Raw genomic sequence first — 18,363 nt, 5'->3', positions numbered from 1 at the left:
CTGAGATCTTGGTTTCTAAATACCATTCACCACTAAATGGAACCAGCACTTTTGGTCAGTACTGCCATCTTCCAGTAATTCACCAAAATGAAAAACACAGGGAAAGAGAAAAAGTACCCAGTATATGTTCTCCAGGCCTTTTAGAAAACATGGAGTTGTTCCTTGGGCCACATGCATGCAAATCAATAAGAAAGGCAATATTGTAGACATCAAGGGATGGGTACTATTCAAAAAGGAATGCCCCACAAGCATTACCAGGGCAAAACTGGAAGAGTCTACAATGCTACCCATGTTGCTGGCATTGTTGTAAACAAATTAAGGGCAAAATTCTTGCCAAGATAATTAATATGCACATTGAGCACATTAAGCACTCTGAGACCCAAGATAGCTTCTGAAATGCATGAAAGAAGATGATCAGAAAAAGAAGCAAGCTAAAGAAAAAGGTACCTAGGTTCAGCTGAAGCAACAGCCTACTCCACCAGGGAAGCACACTGTGTGAGAACCAATGGGAAGGAGCCTGAGCTGCTGGAACCTATTCCCTATGAATTCATGGTATGATAGGTGTGAAAAAATAAAAGACCTCTGGACTGCAAAATTGTTTCTCTTTATTGAGTAGAGAAGTGTGGTGTCCTCTCCCCTCAAAAAAATATTTAAAGCACATTTTAATTGTGTCCCAACTCACTGTGTAATTTCTTTACTGTTCAGAGTTAGCGTTTTTCTTGCTGAAAGATGTGAGGTGGCTTATTGTGCAACAAATTACTCAACTGGTTACAAAACAACAAGATATTATTTATGAAATACTTGTACTGGTTTGAAGGTAGTCCTTCTAAATAATCATAAAATAATTTACAAAAAATAAAAAAACAGGCCAAGCATGGTGGCACATGCCTGCAATCCCAGCACTTTGGGAGGCCGACGCACGTGGATCACTCGAGCCCAGGAGTTCAAGATCAGCCTGGCCAACACAGTGAAACCCCGTCTCTACAAAAAACACAAAAATTAGCTGAATGTGGTGGCATGCTACATCAGAGACTGAGGTGGGAGGATTGCTTGACCTGGGGGGGCCGAGCTTGCAGTGAGCCAAGAAGGCACCACTGCACTCTGGCTTGGGCAATAGAGCAGGACTATCTCAAAAATTAATAATAAACAGATAAACAATAATGGAACCAGGGCTCCTTCAGAGAAATGGCTGATTCCAGAGTGCAGCCAGGGGAAGTATGAGATGAGTCTGGAACACTTTGCTATGCCAGAAAGTAATGAAGTATTCAAAGAATAATGAGGACATATCAAAAGGTCACAGAAAGGGATTCCTACTGGCCATTTGCAATTATCTTAGCATCAAAATAAATAATGAGGCTGGGTACAGTAGCTCATGCCTGTAATCCCAGCACTTTGGGAGGCCAAGGTGGGCAGATCACCTGAGGTCAGGAGTTCAAGACCAAACTGGCCAATATGGCGAAATCCCGTCTCTACTAAAAATACAAAAAAATCAGCTGGCTGAGGCCAGGTGTGGTGGCTCACGCCTGTAATCCCAGCACTTTGGGAGGCCGAGGCAGGCAGATCACGAGGTCAAGAGATCCAGACCATCCTGGCTAATACAGTAAAACCTAGTCTCTATAAAAAACACAAAACATTAACCTGGCGTGGTGGCGGGTGCCTGTAGTCTCAGCTACTCCGGAGGCTGAGGCAGGAGAATGGCATGAACCCAGGAGACAAAGCTTGCAGTGAGCCAAGATCACGCCACTGTACTCCAGCCTGGGTAACACAGCGAGACTCTGTCTCAAAAAAAAAAAAAAAAAAAAAAAATTAACCGGCTGTGGTGGCACACACCTGTAGCCCCAGCTATTTGGGAGGCTGAAACAGGAGAATCACTTGAACCCAGGCGGCGGAGGCTGTGGTGAGCCGAGATCGCACCACTGCACTCCAGCCTGGGTGACAGAGTGAGACTCCGTCTCAATAAAAAAATAAAATAAAGGCCGGGTACAGTGGCTTACACTTGTAATCCCAGCACTTTAGGAGGCCAAAGCGGGTGGATCATGAGGTCAGGAGTTTGAGACCAGCCTGGCAAACACAATGAAACTCCGTCTCTATTAAAAATACAAAAATTAGCTGGGCGTGGTGGTGGGCGCCTATAATCCCAGCTACTCAGGAGGCCGAGGCAGGAGAATCACTTAAACCTGGGAGGCAGAGGTTGCAGTGAGCCGAGACCATGTCAGTGCACTACAGCCTGGGCAACAGAGCTAGACTCTGTCTCAAAAAACAAATAAATAAAAATAAAAATAATACATAAAAATGATAGTACTGGATTATAACCTATAGAATGAAATAAGAATCCATGGGTCCATACTGATATAAATAAATGAATGGAAAACAAACAGGGGTAAAGGGCAAGTTCTTTCTTACAGTAGAAGGTGAACAAATATAGAAGAAATGATGGAACTGGAAAATCACCATCTGCAACCACCATAATAAAAACTGTTTTCAGCAAGGATCATCAGTGGTGACAGAAGTATTTACTGCATGAAACTTTGATGAGGAACAGGATAGCCTCAAAATACCTCCTACAAGTTCTTATTAACCACAAAGTAAAAAACAGTAACTTTACAGTGAAGACTTACCTTAAAGCAAGTGATCAAAGTTAAATCACCACTGAGTAGGATATGACATCATGTTTGTGGTATTTTTGCCAAAAATTCACAATATGAATCTAACAGGAATATCAGACAGACCCAAACTAAGGAACATTCTACAAAATGAATGGCCTGTTCTCCCAAAATGTCAGTGTCCTGAAAGACAAGAATAACTGAAGGACTGTTCTCAACTAAAGGAGATTAAAGACAACTAAAGGCAATGCATCATCCTTGACTGGATCGTGGACCAGGAAAAAAAAAAAAAAAAAAAAAAAAAAAAACATTTTTGTTCTATTTTGCTATGAGGACATTAGTCAAACAAGTGGCAAAATTTGAATAAGGGCTGTAGATTGAGTAAGGGCTATAGATTCAGTAACGCAGTACTATACCAATGTTAATTTTTTAATTTTACTAAGTGTACCATGCTTACGTAAAAGAATGCACTTGTTTTTAGGAACTTTATATTTAGAGGTTAGGGGCCTTATGTCTACAATTTACTCTCAAGGTTCAGAAAAACTTAATATGCCTATGTATGTACAGGCAGATAAGAAGATAAAGTAAATGTGTTAAAATGTTAATATTTGAGAAATCTGGTTCAAAGGTACATGGGAATTATTTGTACTATTTGTGCAACTTTTCTGTAAGTCTGAAAGTATTGCAAAACAAAAAGCTTTAAAACATGCTGTTGGATGAGGGGGTGGAGATTCCTTTTACACCTCTTCCAGGGACAGGTACATACCTGGCCTTGTGTGAGAAAGTTGGCCATCAGCGCCCCCTTCACAGCATTGTTCATATCACAGTCTGAGAAGATGATGAGTGGAGATTTGCCTCCAAGTTCCAAGGTAACAGGTTTGATTCCTTTAGCGGACATCTCCATGATCTTACAGAACAGGAACAAGGTATTCAGAACTTTAACACAAATTATATTGCATGCTAGGTCAACTAGACCCTGAACCTATAAAATCAGCTTAAACTGTGTGTGACCTGTAGCCTTATTCTTGTTAATATCCTTTGCCTTTTGTCTATTAAAATTTCTATTCCAGAAAACTGAAGAGAATCCACACAGTTGCACTGACATTGGAAGAGGGAGCTCATTTAAAAAATATTGTCCCAGCCTGGGCAACATAGCAAGACCCTATCTCTACAGAAAAATAAGAAACTTAGCCAGGCGCAGTGGCACATGACTGTAGTCTCAGCTTCTTAGGAGGCTGAAGCAGGAGGACCGCCTGAGCCCAGGAGTTCAAGGCTGTAGTGAGCTGTGATTACACCACTATAATCCACCCTGGGCAACAGGGTGAGACCCTGTCTCAAAACAATAAAAATAAAAAATACTGTCAATTCACAGGACTGTCATAGCCAGAAATTATTCTGTGTTATTGTTACTGTGTTTAAGGCTGACAGAGTTCAGAACACAAATTCATGTCAAAATAATGAATCTGAAATAGCCTGAGTAAAAATCCTTCCTTCTATACAAGAAATTAAGTCACCAAACAATACAAGTGGCAGCCCAGGCCCCTGTCCACTCAGACACATCCTCTCCTTAGGCTGGAGCTGTTAATTTCCACCCCAACCTGGCCTAACACAAATCACCCCATGTGTACTCCCTTTCTCCCTTCATACTTTTATAGGAAACTTCACACCTCTGCCTAATAAAATCTCCTTCTCATTCCCAATTCAGGCTAGGTAAAATCAAAAGAGAAGCCTCCAAAAATACTCTGGGTAGGACCAACTTTGCCATATCCAAATGCCATGTGTGTTGACCAATACTGGTTTCATCCTCACCTTCATGCCAGTGGGCACACTTCCAGTGAAGGAGACTTTGGCCACATCGTGATGCTGACACAGAAACTGGCCTGTGGCAGCCCCTCCCTGCACCACATTGAAGAGCCCAGGAGGCACACCAGCCTCAGTGTAGATTTCAGCCAGTAGCAATGCAGAAACAGGTGTAAAGGGAGAAGGTTTAAAGACCATGGCATTACCTGCATAAACCCAAGACACAAACATAAAAAGACTTTCTAAGACCAGTGATCCCCTGAAAACAGGACTAGAGGACAATTCAAGAACGATTCCAATTGTTTTCTCTTCCCCAACCAAATACTAGACCAAAAATGTTATTAATAACCATATTAGTTTGTTTTCATGCTGTTGATAAAGACATACCTGAAACTGGGAACAGAAAGAGGCTGAATTGGACTTAACAGTTCCACATGGCTGGGGAGGCCTCAGAATCATGGTGGGAGGTGAAAGTCACTTCTTACATTGGTGGCAGGAGAAAAATGAAGCAGCAGCAAAAGCGGAAACCCCTGATAAACCCATCAGATCTCGTGAGACTTATTCACTATCACGAGAATAGCATGGGAAAAACCAGCCCCCCTGATCCAATTACCTCCCCCTGGGTCCCTCCCACAACACATGGGAATTCTGGGAGATACAATTCAAGTTGAGATTTGGATGGGGACACAGCCAAACCATATCAGTAAGTAAACAAATCTTGCCCTTTTCATCTTGGTTTCTCTCATTAAACAGATCTCAAACCCTACAGTTGCCCAGTCTCATATTTGCGTTTCTAGGCCTTTTCATATATATTATCTCATTTAACACTTTCAACAGCAGTATGAAGTAGGTATCAGTAGCCCCATTCTATAAAAGTTGACATTGAAGACCAGAAAGGTTCACTTGATGAAAGTCCCCAAAGCTAATGACTTAATGCTGGGCCTATTTTTCCTCTTTCACAGCTGTCTCTCAAAGAGAAACAGGCTAAAACAAGAACACGCAATGGCAACAGGACAAAAGCTGCATTTCAGTATAACGTCCTAATAGTAATGCTTTTTAACATTATAGTTTTTTTCTAAGATATAATTAGTCTTCTTTCCTCAAAGATTCGTCTCCTTAAATACTGTAAGAAAACTATTTTATGTTAATCAACCAGAGCTCCTCTTTGATAAGGAGCTTATCAAAGCCTTGCTTATTATTTCTCTTAAGACCCAAATGAAGAAAGGAGTTTATCTTCTGCTTTGCAAATGAAGTCAAACTCCTAAGTGCTAACTCCTACATTAAAATTCTTGTCCAGAAAGGAAGAGAATTTATAAGTAGCACAAATCTAGTTCAATTTAATAAGAAAAAGTTAAGTTTCTTCCTTTTCATATACAAAATTAAATAAATAAAACCTGGGAATATCTAGACATGATTGTGTACCACCTAAACTATAAGCTCCTTGAGGGGCAAGACAGGGCAGGAGCCAGCCATGTCCTCTGAGGCTTTGAACATCCCAGAGCAGGCCCCTTCCGATTTAAAGTGTGTGTTTACAGAGAGGTGAAGGGTAGAGAATGGGGAGAGAACGAATGAGAGAATGAACAAATGGCTCTCAAATGGAGGGATAATTCGTTCTTACCACAGGCTAACGCTGGAGCTGACTTCCAAGAGGCGATCTGAAAGGGGTAGTTCCATGCTCCTATTCCCACACATACCCCAAGTGGTTCTCTTCTGGTATAACCAAAGGATCCGCCTGGGAGCTGGATATGCTCACCTACGGGGAAAACAGGAGTAAAACAGGATGCAGGTCTGTGTTCCCTAAGATTTCACCAACATCTGTACCAGTCTGACTTGTATTCTAGTCAACACAGCCTCCCCACTGCTCCCAACACACCAGGCTCAACCTGTCTCCATTCTTCTATTTCTTCCAGTCATTCTTCCACTGGCTCCACATATTCTCTCCACATAGAGAATCCTGCCTATCCTTCAAACACATGTTCATCCAATTTGATTTAAGAACGCTCTAAGAATTTACTGAGCCTTTATTAGATAGTTTAGATGAAACAAAATGGAAATGAGAGGAACACTCAACAGCAGGGGAAGCATGTGAGCTCCCTGCAACCTTCCTAGGCCCTACCAACCATCCAATATCAGTTGTCGAAAACTTTATACACTGTCAAAAAAAGTTTGCTAAATAGATAAAACTGGTAAATATGACAAACTGATTCTTGTGAAAACTGGTTTTTCAGCAATTTGGTCTAAAGCTCAGGTATCATGCTAGGTGCTTTACATGCACTATCTCATTTAATCCTTAACCCAAGAAGGTAGGAATTATTATCTACAGTTTAGATTAGGAAACATAAAGTAATTCCCAGGCCACCCAAGTAGAAAGTGACAAACCCAAGACTTTCACCCAGTTCTGTCTTAATTCCAAAATCTTTGCCCTTCACCACTAGGCCCTGCTCTTCTGCCTCACTATCAGCTGGTCACAGACACCAGGTGAGGACTTACCAGCCATGGATGCAGCCAAGCCCGCATAATACTCCAGGCACTGCCAGGAAGTGTCAATGTCCAAGCGGGCCTCAAAGATGGACTTGCCATTGTTGATGCATTCCACAGTGGCAATTTCATCCTCTCGTTCCTTTGGGTAAAGCAGGAGACTAGATTTAAGACATATTCCAATATGTCTTGATGTAATTAATGCTTAAATAGAATACATTGCTCAATTTTTAAAACTAAAAACAGTTTTCACTTTAAATGAAAAGAAATGGCAGTGTTACATTTAGAAGAGAGATAAAAGCTTATAGCTGAACAGCAGCAGCCCTGTTCTTCCCTTGTGAATTAACTGACAAACATTTAAGACCACAACTTTATTTCAAGATCAGTCAGTAAAACAAGGGCAAGACCAGGCAGGAATGAACCCATGCCCTCTGAGGCTCTGAAAGTCGCAGGGCAGGCCCATTCTGATTTGAAGTGTATATTTATTGAAGAGGTGAGGGGTAGAAAATGGAGAGAAAATGGATGGCTCATAAGTGGAGGAATAATTCATTTTGGAAAATGAACGTAATACGTATATGTACATAAATATCTACATATGTTTGCTCATATATGGTAAGAGAAAACAGTTCTTAGGGAAATTATACAAAATATTCTAACACACAATTGCATTTAAGAGGTTGTAATATACATCACTTTAATTCACCCAAAGAATTGCGGCATATTCTCTTCCAATACTTTCTAATACTTAGCATTCAATCAACAGTATTTTCAAATACTGTTTCTAGTTCTGGGCTCCACAACTTACTAAGGATAAAGATATTCAACAGATGGTCCAGGGATGAGCTTAAAGGTTTAGGAAATTAGACCTAAAAAAGAACGCTAAATAATGCCTTTCTTTGGTCTAAAGATGATAAAAGAATTGAATATGTAAGAAATAGGCAGTTGCTATTATGGGTCCAATTTAAAATAAATAATAGGGTGAATATCAGAACATACATAAAACATGAATCAAGCAACTGACAAGAAGGAACATTCTCTTTATAATAAACTGATAAGCAGTAAGGCTGGCCAGAAGCAAAATGGAGTGCAACAGAAACTAACTCAACCATCTAACCACAGTACAAAGCTCAGAAAAGATGAAAGTAGGAATATGAAAACCAATATGAAATACAAGACAGGACAGTTGGATAGTGAGATTTGGACATGCTGTATTTCTATAAAGACCAGAGGTATAAAGTGCTTTGACTCATTCATTCTACATTCATTACTAGGGAAAAGAGTATCAGTCCTGTCTATCCCTTTAAGAGCTTACTTCTAAAATGGCAAGTTTGTACATTTTAAATAAATATTGGAATTATTGAATAGACATGTTCCTTCAGAAAGGATAACGTGTTTATAATCAAACCTGGTCTAAATTAAACTCTCTTTTAAACCAACAATTTACCTTCTCCCTTCCTGATTCTATACTCAACAAAACAATCTTTTGACAATTAACTTGCTCCCCAGTATGCTGACACTAGAAAGACGTTACCCTAGGAGGACAACACACATCAGTTCTTACACCAAGCATAAATTATTCCCCACTCTTAAGTTTCTTGAGTACAATTAACACGAAAGCTTTCCAAAGGTATAATCAACCATAAGTAGCTTAAATTTTGTTTCTTGAATTCAAGAGGAAACTAGGCCCTAGAGAGGCTAGTGCATTAATTGGTTGAATAAAGTGATGAATCAGTACAAAACATTTCAAATACAGGGAAGAGATATTACACTGGCAATAGTGAAACACAGTTCTGCTTACACTTCAGTGTAAGAGTGAACAAAAAGGAAGTAATCTGTGATTCTATGGCTGCTAAGTCCTGGAACATTTACTAAGAGAATAGAAACTTACTCTTGAGATTTTTTTCTCTTTTAAAATAATGGATAGGAAAGCAGTTTTGGTGACTCTTTTGGGGTTTCAACTCTCAGAGAAAATTCAGTTTACTAGATGGCCTTGGGAAATTTTTTCTGTGTTATTCTATTATTCTCCATCCTTACAAAAAAAAAAGTTATCTACTAAGGAGCAGTAGGAGATCTTCTGATATAATATTAAGGATCATCAAAGATGTCTCTGACAAAAATTTCTGCCACCAGCTACTATTGCAAGAACAACCGTAAGATAAAACTGTTCACCGTAACAACATACTGCTACAAGTATTTCTTAGGAAATACATGTGTTGTTCCCAACCCTGTTCCTCTTCTATATCACCTTGCTTTACAATATGAACTTGACCAGGTGTCCACTGGGATAGAAGCCAAGGGTAGGTCCCTCACTTCTCCCTTTCACTTCGAACCCCTCAGCAGGCCTTAATGTCTAGCTTTAAAGCCCAACAGACTAGCTCTTATATTTACTAGTTATATGACCTAAGACAAGCTATTTAGCCTTTCTGAGCATTTTCTCATTTCTCAAATGGTAAAATAGCTATATACATCCTAAGATGTTTTTGATAATACAATTATGTACAAAAATCACCTTGCTCAGAAGGAAAAAACTGGAGGAAAGGAGAGATAAATTATAGTACAGTCCGCTAAATGCTAAACATGTAAGCACAAGACGCAAGAAAAACAAAGGAACAGCACCAAACTCAGCGTCACAGCACTGCAAAAGCATGAGGTGTGAGAGTATACACATGGTAAAGGAAGAAGGACCAGTAGTGCAAGAGAGCTGGGTCTTACAGTGTGTGAAGAGAAAAGACAAGGCTGAAGAAACAGGGCCTGAGGGCCATGTTAAGGAGGGGGACCATGTCCAGTTTTACCCAGGGATGTACCATGATCAAATGTGCATCTGTAGGAGGAACACTCTGGTGGCGCTGTACAAGACAAACCAACCTGGGCCTGGACTTGAGGCAAGCAGATAACCTACACACACACTCTCTTCTCTATTTAGATAGTTTTGTCATCATTTTAAGTAACATTCTCCTTCTCCTTTTAATCCAAATGATAGCTACTTCACAAGGGGTCTCCAACTGAAAAATGACTGGGACTCACAGACAAGATCTGTACAATCTGGTAAAAGTACCAAAGGATCCAAAGTAAAAATGAGAAGATATGGAAAAAAATGTTCATTTCCACTAGGAATCAATGAGCGTCCAGCCAAAATGGAGTAACAGGGACCAGATTCACTCTCCCACTTTAAACAACTAAAAACATCACATAAAATACATGAACCATTTTCAGACATCAGACATTAGGCAACTCAAGGCAGTGGTCCCTGGAGGAGGGAACCAATGAGATGAGCCCTACAATTGCTGCAGCCTTCTGCCTAGAGAAAGTTTTCAGGCCACAGAGCAGGGAGGAGGAAGCTAAGTGGTGCCCAGCAGACACAGGAGTTGAGAAGATAGGTTGGGAGTTTAGGGAACACTGAGTGGCTACAGTTCTTCAAGGCTGAGTATGGAAGGGAAAAGAGCTGCACAGATAGAGAACTCCAGAAATCTGCAGATTCCCCTTTAAGTACCAGTGTGAGAAAACTACCCAAGACTGGGAAAGGGACTACCCAAGAAGAAAAGGTTAAAAAAAAAAAAAAAAAAAAAAAAAGCCCCAGAACTCACACAGGGCCAGGTATAGTTCATGTTCTGACCAGCCACAGTGAGAAAACCTCCTTAACACCCAGATTACAGGGTTAAGCAGTCAGAAGGGTATTGAATAACAGGGCAAAATTTGCTGATCTAAAAGCAAGCCTTCCAAGGATCAAACTGATTCCAAGTAACTTCACTGTGCCCCAGAACAAAGCTCAAGAATATTTTTTAAAGTACAAGACTATCCAGCACCCAGCAATATAATATGCACTAGTGATTCACTAGAAATCATATGTCTAGTGATCAAAAACTACCAGGCGTGCAAAAAGCAGAAAACCGCAACATTTAACCAGGAAGCGAAACTAACCAATAAAAACACATTCAGAAATAACACAACAGAACTAGTAGACAAGAACATTAAGTTATGATAGCTATACTCTGTATGTTCAAGAAGGCACAGAAAAACATAAGCATGTTAAGGAGAGCCATAGAACACATATATAAAAGACTTAAATCAATCTAGAGATGAAAAATACACTGGATGAGATGAACAGCAGATAAAACACTACACAAGACCAATGAACTTGAGTCACAACAATAGAAATTACCTGAAAACAAAACATGCACACACAGGGGGTGGGAGGGAAGGCTCAGAAGGAGAAAAAAACCCATAAACACACCCAAAAACTGGAAAATGAACTGAGCATCAGTGACGTGGGATAGCTTCAGGCCGCACAATATATTTGTAATTGGAGGCCCTGAAGGAGAAGAGATGGAAGAGGGGGCAGGAAAAAAAAAATCTAAAGAAATGATGGCCAAATTTTTTTTTCCAAATGAAACAAATTTACAGATCCAAGAAGGTCAATAAACCTCAAGGAAAATACATAAGAAAAAAATTGCACCAAAAGACATCATAATCAATTGCTTAAAACCAGTGATAAGGAGAAGAATTTTAAAACAGCCAGGGGTAGGTGGAGTACATTACAAAGATACAAAAATGAAAACGACGTAAATTTCTCTTCTGAAACAATACAAATTAGAAGACAGTGGAGCAACATCTTTAAAGTACTGAAAGAAAAAAACTATATACCTACAATTCATTCAAAAATTAATGCAAAAAAAAAAAGACTTTTTTAGACATACAGAACCTGAAAGAGTACCAACAGACCTGCACTATAAGAAATGCTAGGCTGGCGGAGCGCAGTGGCTCACACCTACAATCCCAGCACTTTGGGAAGCCGAGGTGGGCGGATCACTGGTGGTCAGCAGCTCGAGACCAGCCTGGGCAACATGGTGAAACCCCATCTCTACTAAAAATACAAAAATTAGCCGGGCATGGTGGCACGCATCTGTAATCCCAGCTACTCGGGAGGCTGAGGCAGGAGAATCACTTGAACCGGGAGAGGAGGTTGCGACGAGCCGAGATCATGCCACTGCACTCCAGCCTGGGTGACAGAGTGAGACTCCGTCTCAAAAGAAAAAAAAAAGAGAGAGAAAAAGAAAGAAATTCTAGGCTGGGCACAGTGGCGCACACCTTTAGTCCCAGCATTTTGAGAAACTGAGGCAGGAAGATGACTTGTGCCCAGGAGATCAAGACCATCCTGGGCAACATGAATAAACCCACTCTCTACAAAAAATATAAAAATTAGCCAAGTGTGGTGACATGTGTCCGTAGTCCCAGCTCCTCAGGACGCTGAGGTGGGAGGATCATTTGAGCCCAGACAGTCAAGGCTACAGTGAGCTATGATTCCACCACTGTGCTTCAGCTGATGAGACAGAGCGAGACCTTGTCTCAAAAAACAAAACAAAACAGAAAAGAAATGCTGAAGAAATTCCTTCTAGCAGAAGAAAAAATGATAGCAGACAGATATCTGGGTCTACACAAAGGACTGATGAGCATCAGAAATGGTAACTATGTGGACAAATGTAAAATATTTTACGTTATTCTTAAAATATTTTAAAAAATAATTGTTTACAGCAATAATTTTTAAAAAATTCCAGCCTGGGAAACATGGCGTAATCCTATCTCTACAAAAAATAGAAACAAAAATTTGCCAGGTATGGTGGTGCGCACCTACAGGAGGCTGAGGCAAGAGGATCCCCTGAGTCCAGGAAGTTGAGGCTGCAGTGAGCCATGATTGTGCCACTGCACTCCAGCCTGGGTGACAGAGTGAGACCCTGTCAAAAAAGAAAAGAGCAAAGAACTGCAGATCTTGATTAACTAGAAAAATCACTTAAAAGAAAACTGAGGGCTAATATGATTGTAGGTGTGGTCACAGAGTGGGATCTATTCAGTTATGGAACAAATTGGGGTGAAGGCAGGTCCAGAGCATGATCATCAGACAAGAGCTTTAAAGAAAGGTATGTTTTTGATTAATAAAACACCACACAGGTATCAAAGGAAATGCAAAGGGGAGGGTAAAGTAAAAAGAAATGAAAATTAGTATCAGACAACAGATTTCAGAGCAAAAAATATTATTAGATATTACCCAAGATCAATAAAAGTCATTTCTTAACAATAAAGGAGCCAATTCTTTTTTTCTTTTTTTTTTTGAGACGGAGTCTCACTCTGTCCCCCTTGCTGGAGTGCAGTGGCCGGATCTCAGCTCACTGCAAGCTCCGCCTCCCGGGTTCAGGTCATTCTCCTGCCTCAGCCTCCCGAGTAGCTGGGACTACAGGCGCCCGCCACCTCGCCCGGCTAGTTTTTTTGTATTTTTTAGTAGAGACGGGGTTTCACTGTGTTAGCCAGGATGGTCTCGATCTCCTGACCTCGTGATCCACCCGTCTCGGCCTCCCAAAGTGCTGGGATTACAGGCTTGAGTCACCGCGCCCGGCCAGGAGCCAATTCTTAACAGTCCTACAATACTGCTCATTCACAGGAAAAAAAAAAAATGGACAAATGAAAATAATAAATTATCTGCTTTGAGTTATCTTTGGTTTATTGAATTAAAAATAAATTTTTAATAATGGGAAAATACTTCACTGGGAGAAAATTCTAAATGAGTATTTTGATATTTCTTCATGGTCAGGGCTTTCCGAGCAAAGGACACTGACAGGTTGATTGAATAGCAAAGGCCTTGAAAGGCAGAGACAGTATCTCCCTAAAGACAGAAAAATCTGGAGAATTTTGGAATTTACTTCCTGTTCCTGGAAACATCTGCTTATACTCCAGGATAATAAACTTAGCGATACCCTCCCTCTCAACCCTAGAGATTTGCTTAATAAGTAATCTCAATCTCTCTCACTCTCTCCCCAAAGAAGAGGACGGGCAGATGCGCCAGTAGCCTCTATTTAAATGAATCTCAGAAGTTTAGTTCTTCTCCTTTGGTGCAACTTCCTGCATGCACAGGGATCTCACCTGGTTCTCATCCCATTCCCTCTCCCACCATAGTAACTGGCTTTGAAAACAAAACTAGGTTGGGCGCGGTGGCTCATGTCTGTAATCTCAGCACTTTGGAAGGCCAAGGTGGGAGGATCACCTAAGGTCAGGAGTTCGAGATGTGCCTGGCCAACATGGGGAAACCCTGTCTCTACTAAAAATACAAAAAATAGCCGGGTGTGGTAGCATGTGCCTATAATCCCGGCTATTCAGGAGTCTGAGGCAAGAGAATTGCTTGAACCCAGGAGGCAGAGGTTGCAGTAAGCCAAGATTGTGCCATTGCACTCCAGTCTGGGTGACAGAGTAAGACTCCATCAAAAAAAAAAAGAGAGAGAAAGAAAGAAGAAAAAAGAAACTAGTGCTAAGGTATTGCTATGGCTGCTGCATTTTGCTGTAATAAACTATCCTTTTCTGTGATCCAAAAAGCCTCATGTCTCTTGCCAGAATATATATATGTATATACTATACATATATTATACATAATTGTATAATTTACAAATATAATATAGATTATACATATTATATAAATTATATACAATTATGTGTATATCGTAGCTTATATGTGTATAATTATGTATACATGCATTATATGTGTTTTATATGTATATGTATGTAATATATACACATATATACACACACTCTTGAAAGTAGGGGAACTCTCAGACCCTTCAGTTTCTGACTTAACATACTTATGATGAAAACTCACCACAGACCTACCACTCAGATATCCATGATTCTTATTTTGATGCATTTTCTTCTGAGTTTTCTTTCCATAATGAGCATCTGGTACTTCTGATCTTTAAGACTATAAAAAGTTTAACTATCGGGGTCCAGAACCAAGATGGCCGAATACGAACAGCTCCAAACTGCAGCTCCCAGCAGGATCGATGCAGAAGACGGGTGATTTCTGCATTTCCAACTGAGGTATCGGGTTCATCTCATTGGGACTGGCTGGACAGTGGGTGCAGCCCACGGAGGGTAGCCAAAGCAGGGCAGGGCATCGCCTCATCCAGGAAGCACAAGGGGTCCGGGAATTCCCTCTCCTAGCCAAGGGAAGCTGTGACAGATGGTACCTGGAAAATCAGAACACTCTTGCCCTAATACTGCGCTTTTCCAACAGTCTTAGCAAACAGCACACCAGGAGATTATACCAGACACCTGGCTTGGTGGGTCCCATGCCCACGGAGCCTTGCTCATTGCTAGCACAGCAGTCCAAGATGGAACTGCGAGGTGGCGGTGAAGCTGGGGGAGGGGTGTCTGCCATTGCTGAGGCTTGACTAGTTAAAACAAAGCATGCGGGAAACTGGAACTGGGTGGAGCCCACTGCAGCTCAAGGAAGCCTGCCTGCCTCTGCAGACTGCACCTCTGGGGGCAGGGCATACCTGAACAAAAGGCAGCATAAACTTCTGCAGACTTAAAAGTCCCTGTCTGACAGCTTCGAAGAGAGTAGTGGTTCTCCCAGCATGGAGTCTGAGACTGAGAATGGACAGACTGCCTCCTCAAGTGGGTCCCTGGCCCCCAAGTAGCCAAACTGGGAGACACCTCCCAGTAGGGGCCAACTGACACCTTGTATAGGCGGGTGCCCTTCTGGGACAAAGTTTCCAGAGGAAGGATCAGGAAGTAACATTTGTTGTTCTGCAATATTTGCTGTTCTGCAGCCTCCACTGGTGATACCCAGTCAAACAGGGTCTGGAGTGGACCTCCAGCAAACTCCAAACAGACCTGCAGCTGAGGGTCCCGACTATTAGAAGGAAAACAAACAAACAGAAAGGAATAGCATCAACATCAACAAAAAGGACATCCACACCAAAACTCGATCTGTAGGTCACCATCATCAAAAACCAAAGGTAGGTAAAACCACAAAGATGGGGAGAAACAAGAACAGAAAAGCTGAAAATTCTAAAAATCCGAGTGCCTCTTCTCCAAAGGATTGCAGCTCCTCGCCAGCAACAGAACAAAGCTGGACGGAGAATGACTTTGACAAGTGACAGAAGTAGGCTTCAGAAGATTAGTAATAAATTTCTCTGAGCTAAAGGAGGATGTTCAAACCCATTGCAAAGAAGCTAAAAACCTTGAAAAAAGATTAGACAAATGGCTCACTAGAATCAACAGTGTAGAGAAGACCTTAAATGACCTGATGGAGCTCAAAATCATGGCATGAGAACTATGTGATGCATGCACAAGCTTCAGTAGCCGATTCGACCAACTGGAAGAAAGGGTATCAGTGACTGAAGAGCAAATGAATGAAATGAAGCAAGAAGAGAAGTTTAGAGAAAAAAAGAGTAAAAAGAAACGAACAAAGCCTCCAAGAAATACGGGACTATGTGAAAAGACCAAATCTGCGTTTGATTGGTGTACCTGAAAGTCATGGGGAGAACGGAACCAAGTCAGAAAACACTCTTCAGGATATTATCCAGGAGAACTTCCCCAATCTAGCACGGCAGGCCAACATTCTAATTCAGGAAATACAGAGAACACCAAAAAGATACTCCTTGAGAAGAGCAACCCCAAGACACATAATTTTCAGATTCACCAAGGTTGAAATGAAGGAAAAAATGTTAAGGGCAGCCAGAGAGAAAGGTTGGGCTACCCACAAAGGGAAACCCATCAGACTAACAGCGGATCTCTCAGCAGAAACTCTACGAGCCAGAAGAGAGTGGGGGCCAATATTCAACATTCTTAAAAAAAAGAATTTTCACCCACAATTTCATATCCAGTCAAACTAAGCTTCTTAACTGAAGGATAAATAAAATTGTTTACAGAGAAGCAAATGCTGAGAGATTTTTTTGCCACCAGGCCTACCTTACAAGAGCTCCTGAAGTAAGCACTAAACATGGAAAGGAACAACCGGTTAACAGTCACTGCAAAAACATGCCAAATGGTAAAGACCATCGATGCTAGGAAGAAACTGCATCAACTAACGAGCAAAATAACCAGCTAACATCATAATGACAGGATCACATTCACACATAACAATATTAATCTTAAATGTAAATGGGCTAAATGCCCCACACAGACTGGCAAACTGGATAAAGAGTCAAGACCTATCAGTGTGCTATATTCAGGAGACCCATCTCATGTGCAGAGACACACATAGCCTCAAAATAAAGGGACGGAGGAAGAACTACCAAGCAAATGGAAAACAACAACAACAAAAAAATCAGGGGTTGCAATCCTAGTCTCTGATAAAACATACTTTAAACCAACAAAGATCAAAACAAAGAAGGCCATTACATAATGCTAAAGGGATCAATGCAACAAGAAGAGCTAACTATCCTAAATGTATATGCACCCAATACAGGAGCACCCAGATTCATAAAGCAAGTCCTTAGAAACCTACAAAGAGACCTAGACTCCCACACAATAATAATGGGAGAACTTTAACACCCCACTGTCAACATTAGATCAACGAGACTGAATGTTAACAAGGATATTCAGGACTTGAACTCAGCTCTGCACCAAGCGGACCTAATAGACATCTATAGAACTCTCCACCCCGAATCAACAGAATATACATTCTTCTCAGCACTACATTGCACTTATTCCAAAACTGACCACATAGTTGGAAGTAAAGCACTCTTCAGCAAATACAAAAGAACAGAAATTGTAACGAACTCTCGGACCGCAGTGCATCAAATTAGAACTCAGGATTAAGAAACTCACTCAAAACCACACAACGACATGGAAACTGAACAACCTGCTCCTGAATGACTACTGGATAAATAACGAAATGAAGGCAGAAATAAAGATGTTCTTTGAAACCAACGAAAACAAAGTCACAACATACCAGAAACTCTGGGACACATTGAAAGCAGTGTGTAGAGGGAAACTTTTTTTTTTTTTTTGAGGCGGAGTCTCGCTCTGTCACCCAGGCTGGAGTGCAGTGGCGCGATCTCGGCTCACTGCAAGCTCCGCCTCCCGGGTTCCCGCCATTCTCCTGCCTCAGCCTCCCGAGTAGCTGGGACTACAGGCGCCGCCACCACGCCCGGCTAATTTTTTTGTATTTTTTTTTAGTGGAGACGGGGTTTCATTGTGTTAGCCAGGATGGTCTCGATCTCCTGACCTCGTGATCCGCCCGTCTCGGCCTCCCAAAGTGCTGGGATTACAGGCTTGAGCCACCGCGCCCGGCCGTGTAGAGGGAAACTTATAGCACTAAATGCCCACAAGAGAAAGCAGGAAAGATCTAAAATCAACACCCTAACATCACAATTAAAAGAACTAGAGAAGCAAGAACAAACACATTCAAAAGCTAGCAGAAGGCAAGAAATAACTAAGATCAGAGCAGAACTGAAGGAGATAGAGACACAAAAAAAAAACCCTTCAAAAAAATCAATGAATCCAGGAGCTGGTTTTTTGAAAAGATCAACAAAATTGATAGACTACCAGCAAGACTAAAAAAGAAGAAAAGAGAGAAGAATCAAATAGACGCAATAAAAAATGATAAAGGGGTATCACCACCAATCTCACAGAAATACAAACTACCATCAGAGAATACTATAAACACCTCTATGCAAATAAACTAGAAAATCTAGAAGAAATGGATACATTCCTG

General features: G+C 41.1%; 1 protein-coding gene across 2 annotated transcripts in view; it reads right to left on the bottom strand.

Annotated features, from left to right (window-relative positions):
* The window catches only part of ALDH9A1 (aldehyde dehydrogenase 9 family member A1), a 40,987-nt gene that overhangs the window by 14,370 nt on the left and 8,254 nt on the right, over positions 1–18,363 (bottom strand). For both annotated transcript variants that reach the window (XM_050768561.1, XM_050768568.1), the window contains exons 3-6: positions 6,894–7,023; positions 6,022–6,156; positions 4,413–4,609; positions 3,370–3,510 (exon numbers count right to left, since the gene is read on the bottom strand). In XM_050768561.1, coding sequence (XP_050624518.1) covers positions 3,370–3,510; positions 4,413–4,609; positions 6,022–6,156; positions 6,894–7,023 — 603 coding nt within the window. The remainder of the gene's footprint in view (positions 1–3,369; positions 3,511–4,412; positions 4,610–6,021; positions 6,157–6,893; positions 7,024–18,363) is intronic.

This window comes from Macaca thibetana, chromosome 1, assembly GCF_024542745.1.
Source record: "Macaca thibetana thibetana isolate TM-01 chromosome 1, ASM2454274v1, whole genome shotgun sequence".
Classification (NCBI taxonomy): Eukaryota; Metazoa; Chordata; class Mammalia; order Primates; family Cercopithecidae; genus Macaca; species Macaca thibetana.
Note: the sequence above shows the minus strand (reverse complement) of the source record. Positions and strands in the feature narration are given on the sequence as shown.